Genomic DNA, 25362 nt, shown 5'->3' on the forward strand with positions numbered 1-25362 from the left:
AGCACTGATATTGCTCAAGTCACTCCTCCCGTATGAGGAAATACAATGATGGGTTTAACGTGACGTCATGTTTACTACTTTATAATATTTTCTGTCTAATAGGAACATGTCATGGGAACATCACAGTTCTTCTTCCCATGGCTGCATGGGTGTAACATCCTCTTTATAATGTAATTTTTTTCAGTACATTTTCTTGTCTAAGTGCCTCATAATGTTTTTACTGTTCATTACATTCAGCACATTAAAAATTACAATGGATTTGCTTGTTCTTTATTTGTTGAATTAATGCTTTTATGTATCACAGGTTTAAGCAGAAGTAAGAAAAATGAAGAACCTGAAAAGAAAATTCAGGTGAGTAAATCCTAATCAATCAATGTAAACAGAAGTTAGGGAACCTCTCTCCCCTATGTTTTCTCACTTCTATCTAATTTAGCATGAAAAACAGAGTTGTTCTGTTGAGAAATTGCACATTCTATTGCTGCTCTGTGCAAATGTTTCCAACAAACTCCCTAGTTGCAAGTTGAATTTCTCTCCATGCTGGGTAAAATAAATGACATGTAGCACTCGTCATTTACCTCCTCTGTCTTTGTTCAGCAGATTCCACCAGAAAAAGAGCAGCCAGAAAAAGCTTCTGCAAGCCCAGGTTCCGAAAGGGAGAAACCGGATGAACAAAGTGCAGGTGAACCACAACTATCTGAGCCAGACAAAAAGATGCAAACTGAGAAAGAAACGAGAAGAAGAGGAGGGAGGAGAGCTGCAGAATCACAGGTCGAAACTACAGCAAAGGAAGAAGTTCCTGTTGCAACAACTTCTCGAAAGAGAGGCAGAAAGAATTCCTCAGAGGCTGAACCATCAGAATCGGGAATTAATGAGCAGCGTGGTAGGAAGCACGTTTCTAGAAAGAGTGCAAAAAAATTAATTAATGAAGAGGAACTTGACCAGTCTGCATCCAAAATTGAGGAGGTTAAGGAGAGTCTTGCTACAGAAATCCTACTAGTAAATCCTCCTGGTGAGATAGAAAGTCTGAAAGATGACAACAAAAATATCTCGGTTGTACCGACAACTAAGGTGTCATGTAATCAAGCTTCTTTGGAGAACAAGGAAATCGCATACCCAGAGGCATCTATATTATCACCTGTTATTGAAATCAATGAGCCTATAGAGTCCAGTGATAAAGAGTCTGATTCAAATCATGCCAGTAAAAATAAGAAACCGGCAAGAAACAAAAGACAAGTTGCAGTGAGGCTTAAAAATGAAGCACAGTCTGTTGATAACACAGAGAAAGACCAAAATGAAAATAAAGAAGTTCAGATAATTCAGAAGAAGGATGAAAGCAAACAGTCAGAGAAGATAGTACAAGAAGAAAGTCAAGGAAGAAAATCAACTCGGAAATCTCGTGTTAAGCCTCTAGAATCGGACAAAAGTGAAGACACCCCACCAAATATATTGGAAGAAAGCAAAAAGGTTGAAGTCTGTTCACCTGATACAACTTCTGGGAATGAAAAATCAACAAGAACACGGAGGAGTCTGAAGGAGGAAACTAAAGAAAAACCTGAACACATAAAAGAGGTCGAGAGAAAAACCAGGAGGAGTGCAAGTGTGAAAAATACTGAACCGAAAAATAAAGAAAATAAACAAGAAAATCAGGAGGATATGCCAGCAAGTAATAAAATGCAGAAAATAACCAAAAATAAGTCAAAGGAGGAAACCACAAAACCAGAAGAAGATAATAAAATTGAAGATCATACAGTAGCTAGAAAATCAAGGAGAACACAGAAGAATGTTAAGGAAGAACAGAAAACTGAAGATAACGAAGCCCATGAAACATCCATGAGCGATTCTCAAACATCCAGACGAACTAGAAGAGAAAATAAAGGAGAAGTCGGTATGGTGAAAGAAGAAATGGTAAAGGACACCACCTCCAGAAGAACCAGGAGGCACTCAAAGGAAGAAGAGGTTGTGAAATTGGAAGAAGATCAAAACAAAAAGCCTAAGAGGCCTAAAAAGGACTCAAAGGAAGAGTCAAAGATTGAAGACACAGTTGAGGAAAGTTTTCATGAAATCAAAGAAGAAGTTGAAAACAAGACCACACGAAAAACTAGAAAAAATCTCAAAGATGACGAAAAAGAGTCAAAACAGATTGAGGACAACTCCAAGTCGGAAAGAACAACAAGGACACGGGCAAAGACTTCTAATGAAAGCCAAGAGTCCCATGAAGAGTTAGACGTGAAGAAGACTGCAGAAGAGAGCAGCAAACTATCCCCGCAGGAGGAGAAATCTCAGGCTGCAGTTGGGAGGGGCAGACGAGCTGCTAAAAAAGAAGATATGCCTCAGGTTTCCACTCCAGTTTCTTCAAGAAAGCGAGGACAAGCAACAAAGGCAGAAGAAGTGAAACGGAAGAAATCTGATAAGGAAGAAGAACAAGAAAAGTTAGGAATGGTAGAAACACCAAAAAGTCGAAAAGGGAGGCCAAGAAAATTAATTTCAGAATCGGAAAATTCACAGACTGTAAAGGTAAGCAGAAATGGTGTTCATCTGTAAAAAATTTTTGGAAGTTGGAAATTGTTGGTATGGGTTTAGTAGTAGGGGGTTGCAGGGACCTTAAGGGATAGCCGACATTGAGTGTGGGCACCACATCGAACTTTGGGGTGCCAACCTTCGCCTCCGCTGTTAAGTAGGTGATCAGTTTATTAGGGTATCATTAGGGTCAGTGTGAGGATTGTTACACCACACTGTCCAAATATCCTACCTAACTCCCTGGCAAGATTCCCCTATTCTAAACACTTGGGAGGTGCTACTTGTATTTTTCTAGAGTATTTTTTCTGAATTTTTTTTAATCCTATCATTAAAAATTTAATTTTAAGGATTGTTTTTTCTTTTGGTTTATCAGGTTTACTATTACTATAATAAAGAATTCTATCAGTACTTACAGATTAAACTCTTTTCTTTTTCTCTTTTTTGCTCCTCTGTAGTCTCCCAACCGACTGACTTTGATAGAATTTTCAGAATTTGAGAGAATTTGTAGAATAGACTCCCATTTACATGTGTAAATGGGAGTCTATTCTGGGAAAGGAGCTCTCACCCCAGGGCTGGCATACTATCTGTGGAAAAAGCGGCTAAGTCCTCTATTTGCACTCTTTACAAGGAAGATCAGTATAAAATACTAGTGTTCTGGTACCACACTCCTGACTTCCTTCATAGACTAAATCCCTCGATATCAAAAGTGTGTTAGCGTTGTGGCTCTGATGTGGGCACGCTGTACCATATCTTTTGGTCGTGTCCTGGGATTGAGGGTTTCTGGAGGGTGGTTACACTGTTGATCTCTCAGAATTTTTATGCCTAAGTGGGACTGGATCCGACTATATACCTGTTATATCTTACTCCTAAAGGAATGGGGGAAAAAGTCAGCTAAGATGATACTACACAATCTCACTGCAGCTAGGTGTCTGATCGCTCTTAACTGGAAGCAGATCTCCCCGCCCTCACACCTGCGCTTATTATATAGAGTTACTGACATCCGAAGGATGAAATATATGACAGCGATTCTGGACGTGAGAGTGGAAAGTTTTGATTCGGTTTGGGCCCCATGGGACTACTTTTGGGCTCAAAGAATTGATTAGGTTATTCCTTGAATACTTGGTTCCCCCTTGTCTCAGAATTTAGGCTCTGCCCTTTCCTTCCCTCCCGTGTGGTGTGCGTCCTGTCTTTATGAATACAGACAAAAAGTTATATTTATGACAACTTATTTGTGCTTTTATTATATCATCGCTGGATTTTTGCTGAAGCAATATAATTCTTTTGTTTTGAAATTTAACTGTTTATCTGGATCTATGTTCATTTGTCAAAAAATAAAACGTTAGTAAAAATTTACAGTTAAAAAAAAAAAAAAACAAAGGCTATAACCCGCTGGTACTTTAGTCTTTGTTTACAAGCTGCAGCAGTGATGTCATATCATCTAGATTGGCAGGGCAACAGAAATACGTGATTGGCTGCAGTGGTAACGTGCTTTACATGTGACATCACTGCTGCAAAACATAGGCCAGAGCAGTGGTGAAGAGGTGTTGCCCGAGCTGCAGAGGGGGATGAGTAGCAGCACTCATCAATTTGCGCTAGATTAAAATAATAAGCTGTAGAATTTTATTTTTGGACACCCTTTAAAAGGAATCTGTCACATCCAATGCTATATGTACCTGCTCACATTGCTCTGAAACTGTCCTATGTCTGTATGTCTTACTTTAAGGAAATCTCCCCACCTGATCCATCCCCATCTCGAGGCACCCGCCAAAGTTCTGCATTTAGTACCACACCAGAGGCCAGAACACCTCGACGTACCAACAGAATATCCACTTCAGTTGCTGCTACCAGTCCTTATGTTGCTCAGTCAGGATCTGCTCCAAAGGTTTGTCTTGACTGAAGCTTTCATGATGTTTACATGGTTCCTAATTCTGACATGTTCATGCTTTATACTTAGTTGATTACACATTCATCCCTATTCTTTTTTTCTTGCCACTGGTATTTATATTTGTCTTTCAGATTCTGTTCACCGGTGTGGTGGATACAGAAGGCGAGGAGGCAATCCGTTCTTTGGGTGGAGAGATTGCAGAATCTGTGTTTGAATGTACCCACCTAGTAACTGACCGGGTCCGAAGAACTGTGAAATTTCTCTGTGCCCTCGCAAGGGGTATTCCCATTGTCACTCTGGACTGGATAGATAAGGTGCAAATGTTACTCTTTTCCTTTAATATATCATCATTGACAGATTAGTGGGGGTCCATCAGCTCCAGTGGTGGCCAGATGTAAACCATGTACAGAGCAGATCACCAAAGCTCGGTACACTGTTTTGTGGCTGCTTCCAGATTCTGCTGCGCTCGATTTTCTTTAGTGTATAAGTAGTGGCTAATCGTTTCTAGCGTTTCAGAGATCCTGGAAAGGCTGCAACTACACAGTTCTTTAGAAAGACGTTTTGCCATAATTAACAATGGCCTCTTTTCTATAGAAAATGGGATGCTTGGACCCAACTATTCAAGAAACCCTAAATTGCCAGATAGCATTCATGTTTTGATTGATGTCCGTCTCAGTGTCCAGTCGTTCTGTATCATTATCTTCTAATGATATTGCTTGAAGTATTGTAAAGAGCTTTCTAACTTTATTGTTCCTCAAATGTTCCTTCCCTTCATCCTCCCATTTTCCCTTACATATATTTAAAATTCTAATAAAAATATTTGTAAATAAGTAGTGGCTCATTTCGTCAATCTTGAATTTTCTTTGCAGTGTAAGAAGAGCAGATGCTTCTTGTCCCCAACTGGATTTCTCGTTAATGATAAAGAACAGGAGAAAACCTTCAACTTTACGTTGTCACGATCTTTGCAGAAAGCGAAGAAACGTCCACTTTTAGAGGTACCCAAATTCATTTTTCAGCCAATTGCCAGCCACAAGTACTCTTGCATATATAAAGCAAAAACAACTCATTAGGTCTGGACTACACAAAGTTTATGGCAGTCTATAATTGTTTTAAAAAGATTTTTCTTAAAGGGAATCTGTCACCCTTTTTTTCGACTATTAGTTGCCTGCACCGACACAGGCTTATCTACAGCATGCTGTAGATAAGCCCCCCCCCCCCCCCCCGATGTATCCTGAAAGATAAGAAAAACACGTTAGATTATACTCACCGGGGGGGGGCGCCTCCCATCTTCATATGAGGCCGTCCTCTTCTTTCCTTCCTGTTGTGGCTCCGGCGCAGGCACACTGCTCTGCCCTGTTGAGGACCTCTCCCCCGTGCCTGCGCACTGCAGGACTCGGCTCTGCCCTCAACAGGGCAGAGCAGTGCGCCTGCGCAGGAGCCAAGACAGGAAGGAAAGAGGACTGCATCGTATGAAGATGGGATGCGCCGGATCGGACCGCCTCCCGGGTGAGTATAATCTAACGTGTTTTTCTTATCTTTCAGTTTACATCGGGGGCTTATCCTACAGCATTACAGAATACTGTAGATAAGCCTGTGTCGGTGACGGCAGTTAATAGTCGAAAAAAAGGGTGACAGATTCCCTTTAAGAAAAATCTTTTTAAAACAATTATAGACTGCCAGAGTCTTTGTGTAGTCCAGGGTGACAGATTCCCTTTAAATCGTATAGGCCTTTTAATTCTGATCAGATCGGTGGGTGTCTGAGTTTTGAGACCCCCACTGATTGTTCAAATGACTTTAGAAGTGTGCAGCTTGGGAGACGGGAGCACACACAACAGAGAACGTATGCAAGAGAGCTCTAGCATAATTTTATCATTTTAGTAACTCTTTTAAGGGATGTTGGCTGCATTTATCTAAGAATAATAGAAAATGGCAGACCCCTTTTTAGTATTGAGTTGCACACAGCGCAGTGGTCTAAAAGCTGTGACAGGCAGGTGGTGTAGTTATTTATGCAGAATGATACTAAATAGCAGCTGCTTTTTGCATAAATGGATTTGTCATTGTAGGGCTATGAAATTCATGTAACTGCAAATGTCAAACCTGAACCCGATCACATGAAGGATATCATCCGCTGCAGTGGTGCGACCTTCCTTCCTAAATTGCCTCGGTCATTCAAGGTAAAGGAGAACATGAATGCCATTAGTGAACATAGTTAACAATGACTGACATATTGGAAACACAATGGGATAGATAGTCCTCAGGTAGCAATCTTGACAGACATAAATTAGAGCCCCTCCAAATGAATATATGATCCTACAAAAGAAAATGGAGTAATGGGCTCCACAATAGAATCCAAAAAGTGAGATGAAACAAGAAGTATGAAGCACAAAAGAGTCTTTCTTTAATATTACTCATAAACATACATAACCTGGGCATATAGCCCTGAAGACAAAATACATGATGAGTGTTTAAAATATGGGGGAAATAAAGAACCAAATGGCATCAAACACTGGGACCCCCAATAGCAGTTAGAATATACATAGAGCTGTTTGCAACAGTGCATAGATAAATCTCCGCAGAAAGGGATATAGTAGCCCTTTCCCCAAACACAACAAAACCAAAAAATTCCAGTCTACGTAAGACATTAATGTCCGGCTGACATGTGGTTAGAGGGATAGGAGAAGAAAAAAGTACTGCTCATAGTACATCAAACAATTCATTGCTTACCCATGTGGGAAGAGGGGAAAAAACAGTGGAGGATGCACGCGTTAGCCCCTATTAGTGAACCTATTCGCTTTGACTTCAGACCATATAATCTTTGCTGACTTTATATTCTTTTTTTATTCCTAGGAAAAATGTGTTATTGTATCCTGTCCTGAAGACGCTGCTCGTTGCAAGTCTGTCCCAGCATCGGTTCCCATCACATCAGCGGAGTTTATCCTCAGTGGAATCTTGCGTCAGGAAGTAAACCCAACAACGTACCTGCTGAACGCCACGGGGCCGGACACTGGGCCCACCCCAGCTAAGCGGAGGCGCTGAGTCTGTATAGAGACCTCTCACCATTTATTGCATAGTATTATTCGCTTTGTGCAGTTTTTTTTCTTCTTCCTGGAATTTGCATTGGAGATATGGAACAGCTGTACGGGGGGGTCACAATTAGCACATGGGTCTTCTTGTATTGGTAGAACAGTGGACCGTGAAATACAACTTCTATTTCCACAAGTGAAGATTAACATGTAAAAATGTTTTCTCCAATATGCACATGACAAGAATAGAAACCAAATTTCACCCATATTAATATTGTGAGCGATTGGTATGACATGACACTTCTCTTTTTGGTGTTTATGTTCCTTTTGTCACGCACAATCCTCTTCGGTCCTGCACTTTTATTTTTGTCCGAATACCTCTAAAATAAAAAAAAAAGTATGTAACTGTGCTATAAGGCATTACTAAAAATGTCTTACTGATTTTGTTTCTATACCTCTGGTACAGATCTATGTTTCTTCATGGTAACCGTCAAAGCCTTTGTAGACTGATGCTATTAGTTATATTCCCTCCCATTTAATAGGTTATCGAGAAGTAAATGATGAAAAAAGTACAAATTCAGAATCTTCCTGTACAGAATTGGTTGTCTTTTACAATGGAGACATTTTGGGCTGTGGAAACTAAAAAGATGATACATTTTAAGTATGCCCTAATGCAAAGTTGCTTATTTTTTTTCCCCTCTGTAGGAAGGTAAATATCACCTTTAAATCTGTTTTGAAAATTCTTCCCAGACTTACTACAGCAGCGGATTGGAATAGTCCCTTAGCATCAGTTATTGCTTTTTACCAAGTCCCCAATTGTATTGTCTTAAGTGAATCGGTTAAATGTTGCAGTGGTAGTAAAGAGTAACTGTCATTTTTACTTCATAAATCCATTGTACGTGTGAAAATAAGCAACTTTTGTAATTCTTCATCCCAGAACTTTGCTTCTTTTTCTTCTTGGACTATTCATTCACTCTCCATACAATTTTCCCATTGGCAGGCCTAGGGCATTCACTAGCTTTAGCTTTTGAGCTGGTGTTGATAACCTTAATCAGTTTGTAAGCCTAGAAGTTTTCCTTGTACTTGAAAGTGGACACTACAGAAGTGAATTCCTTTCATGGGGTCATGTAGTCCTGAAGAAGACTCTGCATGTCTGACATTATAGACTGTATGGATATCTTGTGTCCAGACCAGGGATTACTGACACCTTGCAAATTCTCTACCTGTATATAGTGCTCAGCATTCCTGTACATAATAAACACGTGATATTTTTTATTCTTGTTTTCTGTCTTTCCCCCTCCCCCTTTATTTAATAAGTTATAACCTTTCATGGTCCATTTATTCTGATCTATTTTATGTAATGATTTCTATCTTATTACAAACCACGAGCACAAAATTGTTGTACCTCCGCAACCTAATTCATACCTCGGACAAAATGTCATGGTGCGGGACTGTGAGGCTATCCAACTATTGGAAAACTATAATTCTCATCATTGGCTGCCGGAGCTTGCTGCTTTGACGTGTACTGTTAAAAAAGCTGGAGTGCCACAAGTTGAGAAAACAAAGATAGGACAATCATACCTGATAAACACCACTTATACCATTATTGAAAAGCCTATTTTGGCTTCAAGTCTAAGGGCCCCGTCACACATAGCGACTCACCAGCGATCCCGACAACGATATCAACTTGTCAGGATTGCTAGTGTGTCGCTACATGATCGCTGGTGAGCTGTCAAACAGGCAGATCTCAGCAGCGATCAGCACCAGCGACGCCGAGCGCGCGGCGTCACTGTGTACGTTAGTTAACAGCGCACTGATGCAGGGAGCTGGTAACTAAGGTACACATCGGGTTTCTAAGCAACGCGTGTCACTTAGAAACCCGATGTGTACCTTGGTTACCAGCTCCCTGCATCAGCTGGTCGCTGGTCAGTGTCACACACAGCGATCTCCTCGCTGGCGAGATCACTATGTGTGACGGAGGCTTAAGTACTGGGTGTTCGGTTTTTTTTTTTTTTTACATTTCTATATAACCTTCCTACATAAGAGCTGCATAATTTTTGCCAAAAACTGAATTAAATCCCAGGAGAATCTACAGGTCACCAGATGCCGGACTGTATTAGCTAAAACATGATTTCACATTTAACCTCGTGTCCTTGGACATAGATTACACAGTCTTGTTGCTTAAGGGTGTGTGCACACGTTGGAGATTCTGCTGCGGATTTTTCCGCACAGAATCCGCAGGTCAAATGACCTGCGGATTAGCCTCCGGTTTGACACCTTTCATGGAGCAGGTGCCAAATCGCTGCGGAATCTGCACAAAGAATTGACATGCTGCGGATTTAAATCCACAGCAAAAAAGCGCTGAAAATTCCGCAACGTGTGCACTGCGTTTTTTTTATTTACATAGACTAAAAGGGTACTGTACAACGCAGCAGAAACTGCTGCGGATCTGCATGGCCAAATCCGCTGCGAATCCGCAGCAGAATCCGCAACGTGTGCACATACCCTAATAGTTCATTACCCCTTCAGAAGTAGGATAAGTCCTTGGTTACCCTTGATTGCTGCAGTCTTGAATCTCACCAAGGTCTCGCTCACATGAGCGTATAAATCGGTAACATCTCAGTGCCCAATGATAGTAAATAAGTCTGTGCTCATCTGGAATTTTTTCCTCAACTCTAATCAGACTCAGGAAAAAAAAAATCACAGCATGCTGCGAGTGGATGAAAGAATCAGATAGCCCATGCAAGTCAATGGGTGCAAGGAAAAAAAAAAAGCACGGCCCACTGACATGCGTGTGCCTTCAGAATGCTATGCACCCATCTCAAAGGAAACCTGACATTTCACCAGCCAAGAACAGTAAGTTCACAGCCTGAACCATCAGAATAGATATATTGGTCATGTAGAAATTTAATGTCACAAGCCCCCTACAAGCAATGACAAAACACATAGCTGGCTGGGAAGCTCCCTGGTTATCTGGCTCTTTCCATTCAAAGGGCTCATCCCCATTTGCAAAAAAAAAAATAGTCCGTTTTCTGGATGGAAAAAATGGACCGATTCTATGCAGTTGTCATGCGAGTGTAATGCGATTTCAGTGTGATTTTTGCAATATGACATGAGTATGACATCCGTATGCAATGCAATTTTAACATGAGGTTTTACATAGAGCAGTTCTCTCCATGTAAAAACTCATGTTAACCCCTTTCTGTCATGTGACGTACTATCCCGTCCATGTGCCCTGGGACTTAACTCCCAGGGACGGGATAGTACGTCACAGCGATCAGCGGTGAGCGCTGCTGATCGCGGTCGGGTGTCAGCTGATTATCACAGCTGACACCCGGCACAACGTGTCAGGGGCGGTCATGGACCGCCCCCGACACGTTAACCCCTTGCACACCGCGATCAAACGACCGCGGTGTACCGGGGGTTAAAGGGAAGCATCGGCAGGGAGGGGGCTCCCTCTGCTTCCCTGAGCCCCCCACAGCAGCGCAATGTGCAGCGCTGCTGCGGGGGGCTCTTTCCCTGCAGGTCCCCGAATCCAAGATGGCGATGGCGACCTTCGGGGGGGCCTGCAGGGAGCTGGCTTCCTCATGCCTACAAAGCGCAGGCAAGGAGGAAGCCTTGTGCAGTGCCTGTGACAGATCGCTGAACCCCTTAAAAAATAAAAAAAAAACAAAGCAAAAAATAATTTATTATCATACCACCGAACCAAAAGTGCAATAACGCGCGATCAAAAAGTCGCATATAAATATGCATGGTACCGCTGAAAACATCATCTTGTCCCGCAAAAAACGAGCCGCCATACAGCGTCATCAGTGAAAAAATAAAAAAGTTATAGCTCGCAGAATAAAGTGATGCAAAAATAATTATTTTTTTATATAAAATTGTTTTCATTGCACAAAAACGCCAAAACATAAAGACCTAAATGAGGTATCGCTGTAACCGTACTGACCCGAAGAATAAAAGGGATTTATCAATTTTACCGCACACGGAATGGTGTAAATGCACCCCCAAAAGAAATTCATGAAACGCTGGTTTTTGTTCATTCTGCGTCCCAAAAATCGGAATAAAAAGCGATCAAAAGATGTCACGTGCCCAAACATGATACCAATAAAACCGTCAACTCGTCCCGCAAAAAATAAGACCTCACATGACTCTGGGTCAAAATATGGAAAAATTATAGCTCTCAATATGTGGTGAAGCAAAAACTATTTTTACAATAAAAAGCGTCTTAGCGTGCGACAGCTGCCGAACATAAAAAACGCCATAAATAGTAAATCAAACCCCCCGTTATCACCCCCTGTATTTATTTCCATTTTCCCGTTAGGGCTGAGATTAGGGTTAGGGGTGTGTTGGGGTTAGGGTTGGAGTTAGAATTGGGGGGTTTCCAGCAGGGCTGTGGAGTCGGTAAGCCAAACCTGCAACTCCGACTCCGACTCCTCAATTTCTCTTACACCGACTCCACGACTCCGACTCCCACACATATTGCTTATATTTAAGTGAAAAATTTATTGTAGTACAATGTGAACCTCAGACATTTAATCATTTTTATGATCCCATAATCAAGATATTTAGATACTGTAGAACAGAATATATATTGGTGTACTACCCGGTTTTCATTCTTTTTGGTACAGATACGATATGGATAGACAGATATGGATAAATGGATAGATAGAGCAGATTTCTAATCTGCTTTTGCTATTGAAAACATTATCTATGAGCTCAAAAACCTTTCAGGTGATGCAGTTTTTTAAAAAGATGATCAGCTTTTGCAGCTGAAAAACGTATCCTCAAAAAACACAGGAAAAACGCTGTGTGTGAATGTAGCCTTAGATCAGGAATAGAACAGCCATTTATAGGACATTTCATAACTTTCCCAAATTCCTATGAAAAAATATTCAGCACATCCTGCATTGAATTACTGTACCCAATTTATTATATATTTTAGGAGTCGGAGTCGGTCCATTTTATACCGACTCCAACTCCGACTCCGACTCCACCAAAATGAGCACCGACTCCACGACTCCGACTCCACAGCCCTGGTTTCCAGTGTTTGGGCACATCAGGTGCTCTCCAAATGCAACATGGCGTCTGATCTCAATTCTGCGTTGAAAAAGTCAAATGGTGCTCCTTCCCTTCCAAGCTCTGCCATGCGCCCAAACAGTGTTTTACCCCCACATATAGGGTATCAGCGTACTTGGCAAATTGCAAAACAACTTTTGGGGTCCAATTTCTCCTGTTACCCTTAGGAAAATAAAAAATTGGGGGCAAAAATATCATTTTTGTGGAAAAAAATGTTTTTTTTACTTTCACGCCCGGTTGTTATAAACTTCTGTGAAGCACTTAGGGGTTCAAAGTGCTCACCACACATCTAGATAAGTTCCGTGGGGGGTCTAGTGTCCAAAATGGGGTCACTTGTGGGGAGTTTCAATAGTTTAGGTACATCAGGGGCTCTCCAAACGCACATGACACCCGCAGACCATTCCATCAAAGTCTGCATTCCAAAACGTCACTACTTCCCTTCCGAGCCCCGACGTGTGCCCATACAGTAGTTTTCTCCCACATATGAGGTATCGGCGTACTCAGGACAAATTGGACAACAACTTTTGGGGTCCAATTTCTCCTTTTGGGGTCCAATTTCTCCTGTTACCCTTGGGAAAATCAAAAAATTGGGGACTAAATGATCATGTTTGTGGAAAAAATATGATTTTTTTATTTTCATGCCCGGGCATTATAAACTTCTGTGAAGCCCTTGGGGGTTCAAAGTGCTCACCACACATCTAGATAAGTTCCTTAGAGGGTCTAGTTTCCAAAATGGTGTCACTTATGGGGGGTTTCCACTGTTTAGGTACATTCGGGGCTCTCCAAAGGCAACATGACAGCCGCAGAGCATTCCATCAAAGTCTGCATTGCAAAACGTCACTACTTCCCTTCCGAGCCCCGACGTGTGCCCATTCAGTAGTTTTCTCCCACATTTGGGATATCCGCGTACTCAGGCGAAATTGGACAACAACTTTTGGGGTCCAATTTCACCTGGTACCCTTGGGAAAATAAAAAAAATGGGGACTAAAAGATTATGTTTGTGGAAAAAAAAGCGATTTTTTTTTTTTTTATTTTCACGCCCAGGCGTTATAAACTTCTGTGAAGCACTGGGGGGTTCAAAGTGCTCACCACACATCTAGATAATTTCCTTGGGGGGTCTAGTTTCCAAAATGGTGTAATTTTGTGGGGGGGTTTCACTGTTTTGTTACATCAGGGGTTTTCCAAACGGGACATGGTGTCCGATCTCAATTCCAGCCAAAAAAGTCAAATGGCGCTGCTTCCCTTTGAGCTCTGCCATGCGCCCAAATAGTCGTTTACACCCACATATGGGGTATCATCGTACTCAGGACAAATTGCACAATAACTTTTAGGGTCCTGTTACCCTTGGGAAAATAAAAATTGGGGGTGAAAAGATCATTTTTGTGGAGAAAATATGATTTTTTAATTGTACCGCTGTACGTTATAAACTTCTGTGAAGCCCTTGTTGGTTCAAAGTTCTCACCACATATCTAGATAAGTTCCTTGGGGGTCTAGTTTCCAAAATGGGGTCACTTTTGGGTGGTTTCCACTGTTTAGGTACTTCAGGGGCTCTCCAAACTTGACATGGCGTCCGATCTGAATTCTTGCCAATTTTGCATTGGAAAAGTCAAACGGCGCTCCTTCCCTTCTGAGCTCTGCCATGCGCCGAAACAGTGGTTCCCCCTACATATCAGGTATCAGCGAACTCAGGAAAAACTGCACAATAACTTTTGCAGTCCAACTTTTCCTGTTACCCTTGGTAAAAATAAAAAAAATTCAACCTGAAGTATTTTTTTTGTGAAAAAAGTTAAATGTTAATTTTTTTTTAAATATTCAAAAAATTCCTGTGAAGCACCTGAAGGGTTAATAAACTTCTTGAATGTGGTTTTGAGCACCTTAAGGGGTGCAGTTTTTAGAATGGTGTCACTTTTGGGTATTTCCTATCATATAGACCCCTCAAATTGGCTTCAAATGTGATGTGGTCCGTAAAAATAAAATGGTGTTGCAAAAATGAGAAATCGCTGGTCAACTTTTAACCCTTATAACGTCCAAAGAAAAAAATTGGGGTTCCAAAATTGTGCTGATGTAAAGTAAACATGTGGGAAATGCTACTTATTAAGTTTTGTGTGTGCCGTGTCTGTGATTTAAGGGCATAAAACTTCAAAGTTTGAAAATTGCGAAATTTTCGCCAAATTTCCATTTTTTTCACAAATAAACGCAAGTTATATGAATGAAATTTTACCACTAACATGAAGTACAATATGTCACGAGAAAACAGTGTCAGAATCACCGGTATCCATGGAAGCGTTCCAGAGTTATTACCTCATAATGGGACAGTGGTCAGAATTGTAAAAATTGGCCCGGTCATGAACGTGCAAACCACCCTTAGGGGTTAAAATAGCATTGTAAACTAACACTGTACACATCGTTTTAAGAAAAAAAAAAACGAAACACACACACACATATATATATATATATATATATATATATATATATATATTATAAAGATAGCAGAATAGCCGTTAATTCATTTGTCGGCTTTTGTAAAATAATTTCATTTAGTTTTTTATATGTACATATATACACATAGAGTACATATATATATATATATATATATATACACATGTCAGTGACACACACATACTGTGTATATATATATATATATAATATATATACACATAATATATATATATATGTAACATATGATATATATATTATATATAATATATATATATATATAGTTACATATCTAATATATAAAGCTCAAGTGTGTGTATGTATGTGTGTGTGTATGTCCGGGATTGGCATCCGCACCGTCGCAGCTACAGCCACAAAATTTGGCACAGTCACACGACTGGACCCCGAGAGTGTCCTAGGCTATGTTGTGAGGCGAAATATTAACCCCGCGCGTTCCAATTCACCAAACAATTTTGCCCCTATCTACATAATGGGGAAAAAATGTGTATCAAGCCCCGCCCCTCATTATGATGTCATAATGGTTGACTATGGGATGGAGGATTTGTGATGGGTATATGGGCACTGGACTATGGGATGGAGGATATGTATGATGTATGACGGGTATATGGGCACGGGACTATGGGATGGCGGATATGTATGATGGGTATATGGGCATGGGACTATGGGATGGAGGATATGTATGACGGGTATATGGGCACGGGACTATGGGATGGAGAATATGTATGATGGGTATATGGGCATGGGACTATGGGATGGAGCATGTATGATGGGTATATGGGCATGGGACTATGGGATGGAGGATATATATGATAGGTATATGGGCAAGGGACTATGGGATGGAGAATATGTATGATGGGTATATGGGCATGGGACTATGGGATGGAGCATGTATGATGGGTATATGGGCATGGGACTATGGGATGGAGAATATGTATGACGGGTATATGGGCACGGGACTATGGGATGGAGAATATGTATGATGGGTATATGGGCATGGGACTATGGGATGGAGCATGTATGATGGGTATATGGGCACGGGACTATGGGATGGAGGATATGTATGATGGGTATATGGGCATGGGACTATGAGATGAAGGATGTGTGATGGGTATATGGGCACGAGACTATGGGATGGAGGATAATTATAATTTGTTATAACTAACTACAGTTAGTTACTATGCCCGGGCAGCGCCGGGCTCTTCAGCTAGTATATATATATATATATATATATATAGATATATATATATATTGCATTTGCATAGTAAGATTGAACAAAAGCCGCTAATTCAATTGCCGCCTTCTGTAAAATCAATACAAAACCCGACAGGAAATGACACATGGTTTGCATACAGTAAACCATTTCATTTTTTTTGTATATGTCCCTGACTAATAATTAGATTATGATTTGTGTGTAAAATTTGGAACATCTAGCTGTTAAATTAAGGGGTTAATTAATTGGAAAAAATTGCGTGGACTCCCGCGGTAAAATCGCAACCAGAGAGGTAAAGCAGTTGAGTCCAGATTTTAATAGCCATGAGAGGGACCATTGTTTTTGCCCCCCCCCCCCGGCTAAAAAAATCTGCCCCCAGACACCCCAGAAAAGGCGCAATACTAACATGCGCCTATTCTGGCAGTTATCCGCTCTATTCCCATTGCTCTGTAGCGGTGGCGAATGGGTTAATATAACAAAGGGTAAATGTCACCTTGCAATTGGAAGGTGACATTAAGCCGATTAATAATGGAGAGGTGTCACTTAGACACCGATCCATTATTAACCCTAGACTAGTAAAGGGTTAAAAAACACAGACATTAATGAAAAAGTCTTTAAATGAAATAAAGACACTTAGCTTTTGACCACATTTTATTACTCTAGTAATCCATAAATAAACCATGACCTGGGAAAAAAAAAAGTAACATAAAAAAAACAACCATATTCTTATCTCTCCGCTGTTCAGTCATGTCCCACGCTGCAATCCTTCACAAGGGGTTAAATAGTTTACAATGAGGACAGTGCTAATGCTACCAGCCCCATTGTAAACCACTGCCAGAATGACTGAAGCCCCTGTCACACATAGCGATCTCGCTAGCGAGTCACAAGTTTTGTGACACAACAGCGATCTCACTACTAACATTTTTAGTCAGGGACATATAAAAAAAATAGGGCTATGCAATGGTTTACTATATGTAAACCATGTCTCATATCCTGTCGGATTCTAAAATGATTTGACAGAAGCCGGTAAATGAATTACCGGCTTTTGTTCTATCTTACTGTGCCAAATTATATATATATATATATATATATATATATATATATATACACATATACCGTAAATTATATTATATATATATTAAAATATAATTATATATATATATACACATATATTACACATTTATATATTATATATATATATACACATATAAATTATATATATATAAAATATAATTAGATATAATATACATACATATCATGTATAAAAGATATATAATATATGTATACATATAGTATATATATATAAGCTAGACCTATTTAATATATATTGTAAATATATATATATATATATATATATAGAGAGAGAGAGAGATGTCATTGGCAAATACAATTAGTATAGTGTTGCTGTCTATAAATAATAGGGGGACCCCACGCCATTTTGTTCCTCGAAAAAAATCATTTATTAATTAAATACATGTCCACAATTTAGAAACAACACTAGACTAATTGTATTTGTCACTAACATATATATATATATATACATACAGTATATATATATATATATATGTATTTGATATGTATTATATTTTGATTAATTTAAATTATAAATATATTATATATATATTACATGTGTGTGTGTATTTATATATTTCTGTGTCTTCAATATAATATATTATAATATATATATATCCATACTATATATAGTTGTGGCCAAAAGTATTGACACCCCTGCAATTCTGTCAGATAATACTCAGTTTCTTCCTGAAAATGATTGCAAACACAAATTCTTTGGTATTATTATCTTCATTTAATTTGTCTTAAATGAAAAAACACAAAAGAGAATGAAGCAAAAAGCAAAACATTGATCATTTCACACAAAACTCCAAAAATGGGCCAGACAAAAGTATTGGCACCCTCAGCCTAATACTTGGTTGCACAACCTTTAGTCAAAATAACTGCGACCAACCGCTTCCGGTAACCATCAAAGAGTTTCTTACAATGCTCTGCTGGAATTTTAGACCATTCTTCTTTGGCAAACTGTTCCAGGTCCCTGATATTTGAAGGGTGCCTTCTCCAAACTGCCATTTTTAGATCTCTCCACAGGTGTTCTATAGGATTCAGGTCTGGACTCATTGCTTAGGCCTCTTTCACATATCCGTTTTTTTTAATCCGGCAAGATGCGGCGAAAAGTGTGAAAACTGGATCCGGAATTGGATCCGGTTTTGGCACATAGAATGTAATGATCGCCGCATTGTGCCGGATGGACATACGGCGCCTCCGTTTTTTGCCGGAAACGGCAAACCTGCGCCGCCCGGCGTCAGCTAAAAACGTTGGCTGCAACGTTTTTTTGCAGCGCCGGACCAGCTTTTTCAACAGCGCATGCGTGGGCACTGTGAGTTTTAACCCCACAAGTGCCCGGCGCAGCGCGCTCTCTCCCCCCCCTCCGTACATACCGGCTTCCCCAGTGCTGGCTTCCCCGGTGCTGCCTCTCTCGCTTGCTCCCGCTGCGGCTCCTTTACCGGCTTCCCCGGTGCTGGCTTCCCCGGTGCTGCCTCTCTCTCCTCCGTACATACCGGCTTCCCCGGTGCTGGCTTCCCCGGTGCTGCCTCTCTCGCATGCTCCCGCTGTGGCTCCTTTAATACCGGCTTCCCCGGTGCTGCCTCTCTCTCCTCTGTACATACCGGCTTCCCCGGTGCTGCCTCTCTCGCTTGCTCCCGCTGCGGCTCCTTTAAATGTTTTACAAGCCGGATCAGGCGCCTCACCTGCATCCGCTGTCACCGCTGCACACCTGATCCGGTGGTCCGGCTTTCCGCCACACCCCGCCGGAACAATCACACCGGATGTGTGAAAGTAGCCTTAGAAGTCTCCAGTGCATTCTCTCAAACCATTTTCTAGTGCTTTTTGAAGTGTGTTTTGGGTCATTGTCCTGCTGGAAGACCCATGACCTCTGAGGGAGACCCAGCTTTCTCACACTGGGCCCTACATTATGCTGCAAAATTTGTTGGTAGTCTTCAGACTTCATAATGCCATGCACACGGTCAAGCAGTCCTGTGCCAGAGGCAGCAAAGCAACCCCAAAACATCATGGAACCTCCTCCATGTTTGACTGTAGGGACCGTGTTTTTTTCTTTGAATGCCTCTTTTTTTCTCCAAGAAACTCTATGTTGATGCCTTTTCCCAAAAAGCTCTACTTTTGTCTCATCTGACCAGAGAACATTCTTCCAAAACGCTTTAGGCTTTTTCAGGTAAGCTTTGGCAAACTCCAGCCTGGCTTTTTTATGTCTCGGGGTAAGAAGTGGGGTCTTCCTGGGTCTCCTACCATACAGTCCCTTTTCATTCAGACGCCGACGGATAGTACGGGTTGACACTGTTGTACCCTCGGACTGCAGGGCAGCTTGAACTTGTTTGGATGTTAGTCGAGGTTCTTTATCCAACATCCGCACAATCTTGCGTTGAAATCTCCTGTCAATTTTTCTTTTCCGTCCACATCTAGGGAGGTTAGCCACAGTGCCATGGGCTTTAAACTTCTTGACACTGCGCACGGTAGACACAGGAACATTCAGGTCTTTGGAGATGGACTTGTAGCCTTGAGATTGCTCATGCTTCCTCACAGTTTGGTTTCTCACGTCCTCAGACAGTTCTTTGGTCTTCTTTCTTTTCTCCATGCTCAATGTGGTACACACAAGGACACAGGACAGAGGTTGAGTCAACTTTAATCCATGTCAACTGGCTGCAAGTGTGATTTAGTTATTGCCAACACCTGTTAGGTGCCACAGGTAAGTTACAGGTGCTGTTAATTACACAAATTAGAGAAGCAGCACATGATTTTTCGAACAGTGCCAATACTTTTGTCCACCCTCTTTTTTATGTTTGGTGTGGAATTATATCCAATTTGGCTTTAGGACAATTCTTTTTGTGTTTTTTTGTGTTTTTTCATTTAAGACAAATTAAATGAAGATAATAATACCAAAGAATTTGTGTTTGCAATCATTTTCAGGAAGAAACTGAGTATTATCTGACAAAATTGCAGGGGTGTCAATACTTTTGGCCACAACTGTATATATCTATATTACATATAAATTATCTATATCTTATTCTATGTGTATATATTATGTAAATATATATTATATATAACCTATATTTATGATATGAATATATATTACATATATTATATGTAACTATATATTATATATATATATCATATATATTATGTTGCATATATATATATATTATGTATATATATATTACATACATATGTGTGTCACTGACGTGTATATATATGTATGTATTCTATGTGTATATATCTAGTGTTTTGTGAGCTGTCAGTGTGATTTGACAGAAGCCGACAAATGAATTATCACCTAATCTACTATGTATCTGTCTATGAAATATATATATATATATATACATCTTTATATTTCAATGTGTATCTCACTGACATATATATACACTCACTGGCCACTTTATTAGGTACACCTGTCCAACTGTGTGTTAAGACTTAATTTCTAATCTGCCAATCACATGGCGGCAACTCAGTGCATTTAGGCATGTAGACATGGTCAAGACAATCTCCTGCAGTTCAAACCGAGCATCAGTATGGGGAAGAAAGGTGATTTGAGTGCCTTTGAACGTGGCATGATTGTTGGTGCCAGAAGGGCTGGTCTGAGTATTTCAGAAACTGCTGATCTACTGGGATTTTCACGCACAACCATCTCTAGGGTTTACAGAGAATGGTCCGAAAAAGAAAAAAAATCCAGTGAGCGGCAGTTCTGTGGCCGGAAATGCCTTGTTGATGCCAGAGGTCAGAGGAGAATGGGCAGACTGGTTCGAGCTGATAGAAAGGCAACAGTGACTCAAATTGCCACCCGTTACAACCAAGGTAGGCAGAAGAGCATCTCTGAACGCACAGTGCGTCGAACTTTGAGGCAGATGGGCTACAGCAGCAGAAGACCACACCGGGTACCACCCCTCTCAGCTAAGAACAGGAAACTGAGGCTACAATTTGCACAAGCTCATCGAAATTGGACAGTAGAAGATTGGAAAAACGTTGCCTGGTCTGATGAGTCTCGATTTCTGCTGCGACATTCGGATGGTAGGGTCAGAATTTGGCGTAAACAACATGAAAGCATGGATCCATCCTGCCTTGTATCAACGGTTCAGGCTGGTGGTGGTGGTGTCATGGTGTGGGGAATTTTTTCTTGGCACTCTTTGGGCCCCTTGGTACCAATTGAGCATCGTTGCAACGCCACAGCCTACCTGAGTATTGTTGCTGACCATGTCCATCCCTTTATGACCACAATGTACCCAACATCTGATGGCTACTTTCAGCAGGATAATGCGCCATGTCATAAAGCTCGAATCATCTCAGATTGGTTTCTTGAACATGACAATGAGTTCACTGTACTCAAATGGCCTCCTCAGTCACCAGATCTCAATCCAATAGAGCATCTTTGGGATGTGGTGGAACGGGAGATTCGCATCAGGGATGTGCAGCCGACAAATCTGCGCCAACTGTGTGATGCCATCATGTCAATATGGTCCAAAATCTCTGAGGAATGCTTCCAGCACCTTGTTGAATCTCTGCCACGAAGAATTGAGGCAGTTCTGAAGGCAAAAGGGGGTCCAACCCGTTACTAGCATGGTGTACCTAATAAAGTGGCCAGTGAGTGTATATTCACCTATTCTATGTGTATACATGTATTATATCTTTTGTATTAGAACATGTCAGTGTGATTTTACTGTATAGCCGCATGTGAATTACCGGCTTTTGTGCTATCTATCTAATATAAATACATATATATGTGTGTGTGTGACATATATAAACTGTGTTCCAAATTATTATGCAAAAAGAGTTTAGGAGTGATAAGGTTAGAATTTTTTTGTTTGTCATTTAAACTCATTGATGGTGATGTGTGTCAGGGCTCTTTATATCACTGAAAGCAATTGCAGATACCTGTGCAAATTAGTTTGGCAGGTGTGTCCAAATAAAGGCAAGACTACTTAAGAAGGCTGTTCCACATTATTAAGCAGCCTACATTTTTTGCCAAAATGGGAAAGAAAAAGGATGTGTCGGCTGCTGAGAAGCAACAAATTGTGGAGTATTTAGGTCAAGGCATGACTACAATCAACATTGCCAAGACACTTCATCGTGATCATCGCACAATCAAGAAGTATGTAGCTGATTCCCAGCACACACGTGTGTGTGCTGAAAAGGAAAAATTGAGGACTCTTTCCAACAGGCAATTGCATCAGGTTAAAAGAGCAGCTGCAAAAATGCCTTGTCATAGCAGCAGACAAGCTTTTGAAGCTGCTGGTGCCCCCAACGTCCCCCGAACAACAAGATGTAGGGTCCTTCAGAGGTTTGCAGCTGTGCGTAAGCCATCCTGTCGACCACCTCTATCCACTGCACACAATCAGAAACGGCTCCAGTGGGCCAAACGATACATGAAGACTGACTTCCAAACTGTTTTGTTCACCGATGAGTGCCGTGCAACGCTCGATGGTCCAGATGGATGGAGTGGAGGATGGCTGGTTGATGGACACCCCATGAAAACACGGCTAAGGCGCCAACAAGGAGGTGGTGGAGTAATGTTTTGGGCTGGAATCATGGGGAGAGAGATTGTCGGCCCCTTTAGGATCCCTGAAGGGGTAAAGATGAACTCCATAATCTATGTGGAGTTTCTAAAACAGCACTTCCTGCCATGGTTCAAGAGGAAGAACCGTGCTTTCCGCAGCAAGATCACTTTCATGCATGATAATGCACCGACTCATGCTGCAAATAACACATCTGCATCTCTGGCTGCTATGGGCATAAAAGAGGACAAACTTATGGTGTGGCCACCATCTTCCCCTGACCTCAACCCCATTGAGAACCTCTGGAGCATCATCAAAAGGAGTGTCTATGATGGCGGGAGGCAGTTCACATCTAAGCAACAGCTCTGGGAGGGGATTATGTCCTCATGCAAAACAATAGAAGCACAAACCACCCAAAAACTGACAAATTCAATGGACGAGAGAGTTTAGAAGCTTCTTTTGAACAAGGGGTCCTATGTGCAAATGTAACATCACCTAGAATAAAGTTTTGACTTGAAAACTGTTTGATTTCATTTTGTAATAAGCTGATAATGCTTATAATTTCACAATTGACCACTTTTTGTTCAAAATAAAAAGGTTGAAAACTCTGCTGTGCATAATAATTTGGAACATGCATTCTGAGTGTTTCTTATTTTTTTAAAATATACTGGTTTCATAGGCAGTTTGTTCAAAAACATTGCAATTATACTAGAATATTAGATGACTGGAAAATAACAATGACTGCAATTCATATAGGTAATTTAGAGAAAATATGAGGAAATATTTTTTGCATAATAATTTGGAACACAGTGTATGTATGTATTCTATGTGTATATATCTATTCTCTCTATTCTAACCTGCCAGTGTGATTATACAGTTGCCGCATATGAATTACCGGCTTTTCTCCTATCTTCTATCTATCTTTCTAATATAAATACATATATACATGTCAGTGACACACACACACATACAGATCGATTTATATTAGATAGATTGATAGATAAGCCGGCAATTCATATGCGGCTATAATCATACTGACAGCTCAAAAAAGAATAGATAGAATAGCTATATACACATAGAATACAAAGATATATACATGTCAGTGACAGACACTTATACAGTGGGGCAAAAAAGTATTTAGTCAGTCAGCAATAGTGCAAGTTCCACCACTTAAAAAGATGAGAGGCGTCTGTAATTTACATCATTGGTAGACCTCAACTATGGGAGATAAACTGAGAAAAAAAAATCCAGAAAATCACATTGTCTGTTTTTTTTTCATTTTATTTGCATATTATGGTGGAAAATAAGTATTTGGTCAGAAACAAAATTTCATCTCAATACTTTGTGATATATCCTTTGTTGGCAATGACAGAGGTCAAACGTTTTCTGTAAGTCTTCACAAGGTTGCCACACACTGTTGTTGGTATGTTGGCCCATTCCTCCATGCAGATCTCCTCTAGAGCAGTGATGTTTTTGGCTTTTCGCTTGGCAACACGGACTTTCAACTCCCTCCAAAGGTTTTCTATAGGGTTGAGATCTGGAGACTGGCTAGGCCACTCCAGGACCTTGAAATGCTTCTTACGAAGCCACTCCTTCATTGCCCTGGCGGTGTGCTTTGGATCATTGTCATGTTGAAAGACCCAGCCACGTTTCATCTTCAATGCCCTTGCTGATGGAAGGAGGTTTGCACTCAAAATCTCACGATACATGGCCCCATTCATTCTTTCATGTACCCGGATCAGTCGTCCTGGCCCCTTTGCAGAGAAACAGCCCCAAAGCATGATGTTTCCACCACCATGCTTTACAGTAGGTATGGTGTTTGATGGATGCAACTCAGTATTCTTTTTCCTCCAAACACGACAAGTTGTGTTTCTACCAAACAGTTCCAGTTTGGTTTCATCAGACCATAGGACATTCTCCCAAAACTCCTCTGGATCATCCAAATGCTCTCTAGCAAACTTCAGACGGGCCCGGACATGTACAGGCTTAAGCAGTGGGACACGTCTGGCACTGCAGGATCTGAGTCCATGGTGGCGTAGTGTGTTACTTATGGTAGGCCTTGTTACATTGGTCCCAGCTCTCTGCAGTTCATTCACTAGGTCCCCCCGCATGGTTCTGGGATTTTTGCTCACCGTTCTTGTGATCATTCTGACCCCACGGGGTGGGATTTTGCGTGGAGCACCAGATCGAGGGAGATTATCAGTGGTCTTGTATGTCTTCCATTTTCTAATTATTGCTCCCACAGTTGATTTCTTCACTCCAAGCTGGTTGGCTATAGCAGATTCAGTCTTCCCAGCCTGGTGCAGGGCTACAATTTTGTTTCTGGTGTCCTTTGACAGCTCTTTGGTCTTCACCATAGTGGAGTTTGGAGTCAGACTGTTTAAGGGTGTGCACAGGTGTCTTTTTATACTGATAACAAGTTTAAACAGGTGCCATTACTACAGGTAATGAGTGGAGGAAAGAGGAGACTCTTAAAGAAGAAGTTACAGGTCTGTGAGAACCAGAAATCTTGATTGCTTGTTTCTGACCAAATACTTATTTTCCACCATAATATGCAAATAAAATGAAAAAAAAACAGACAATGTGATTTTCTGGATTTTTTTTTCTCAGTTTGTCTCC

The 25362-nt window shown here is 40.8% G+C and overlaps 1 protein-coding gene across 4 annotated transcripts in view; it reads left to right on the forward strand.

Moving 5' to 3' along the window:
- MDC1 (mediator of DNA damage checkpoint 1) overlaps window positions 1-8700 on the forward strand; it is a 47725-nt gene extending 39025 nt beyond the window's left edge. For 3 of the 4 annotated variants that reach the window (XM_073548935.1, XM_073548937.1, XM_073548938.1), the window contains exons 10-16: window positions 305-351; window positions 595-2514; window positions 4241-4399; window positions 4534-4716; window positions 5272-5397; window positions 6466-6576; window positions 7250-8700. In XM_073548935.1, the coding sequence (XP_073405036.1) occupies window positions 305-351; window positions 595-2514; window positions 4241-4399; window positions 4534-4716; window positions 5272-5397; window positions 6466-6576; window positions 7250-7438 (2735 nt within the window). In that variant the 3' untranslated portion in view covers window positions 7439-8700. The remainder of the gene's footprint in view (window positions 1-304; window positions 352-594; window positions 2515-4240; window positions 4400-4533; window positions 4717-5271; window positions 5398-6465; window positions 6577-7249) is intronic. The other variant, XM_073548936.1, reaches the window with a different exon arrangement.
- Window positions 8701-25362: the final 16662 nt, after the last annotated feature.

This window comes from Dendrobates tinctorius, unplaced genomic scaffold, assembly GCF_039654945.1.
Source record: "Dendrobates tinctorius isolate UK_male_01 unplaced genomic scaffold, ASM3965494v1 ptg000158l, whole genome shotgun sequence".
Classification (NCBI taxonomy): Eukaryota; Metazoa; Chordata; class Amphibia; order Anura; family Dendrobatidae; genus Dendrobates; species Dendrobates tinctorius.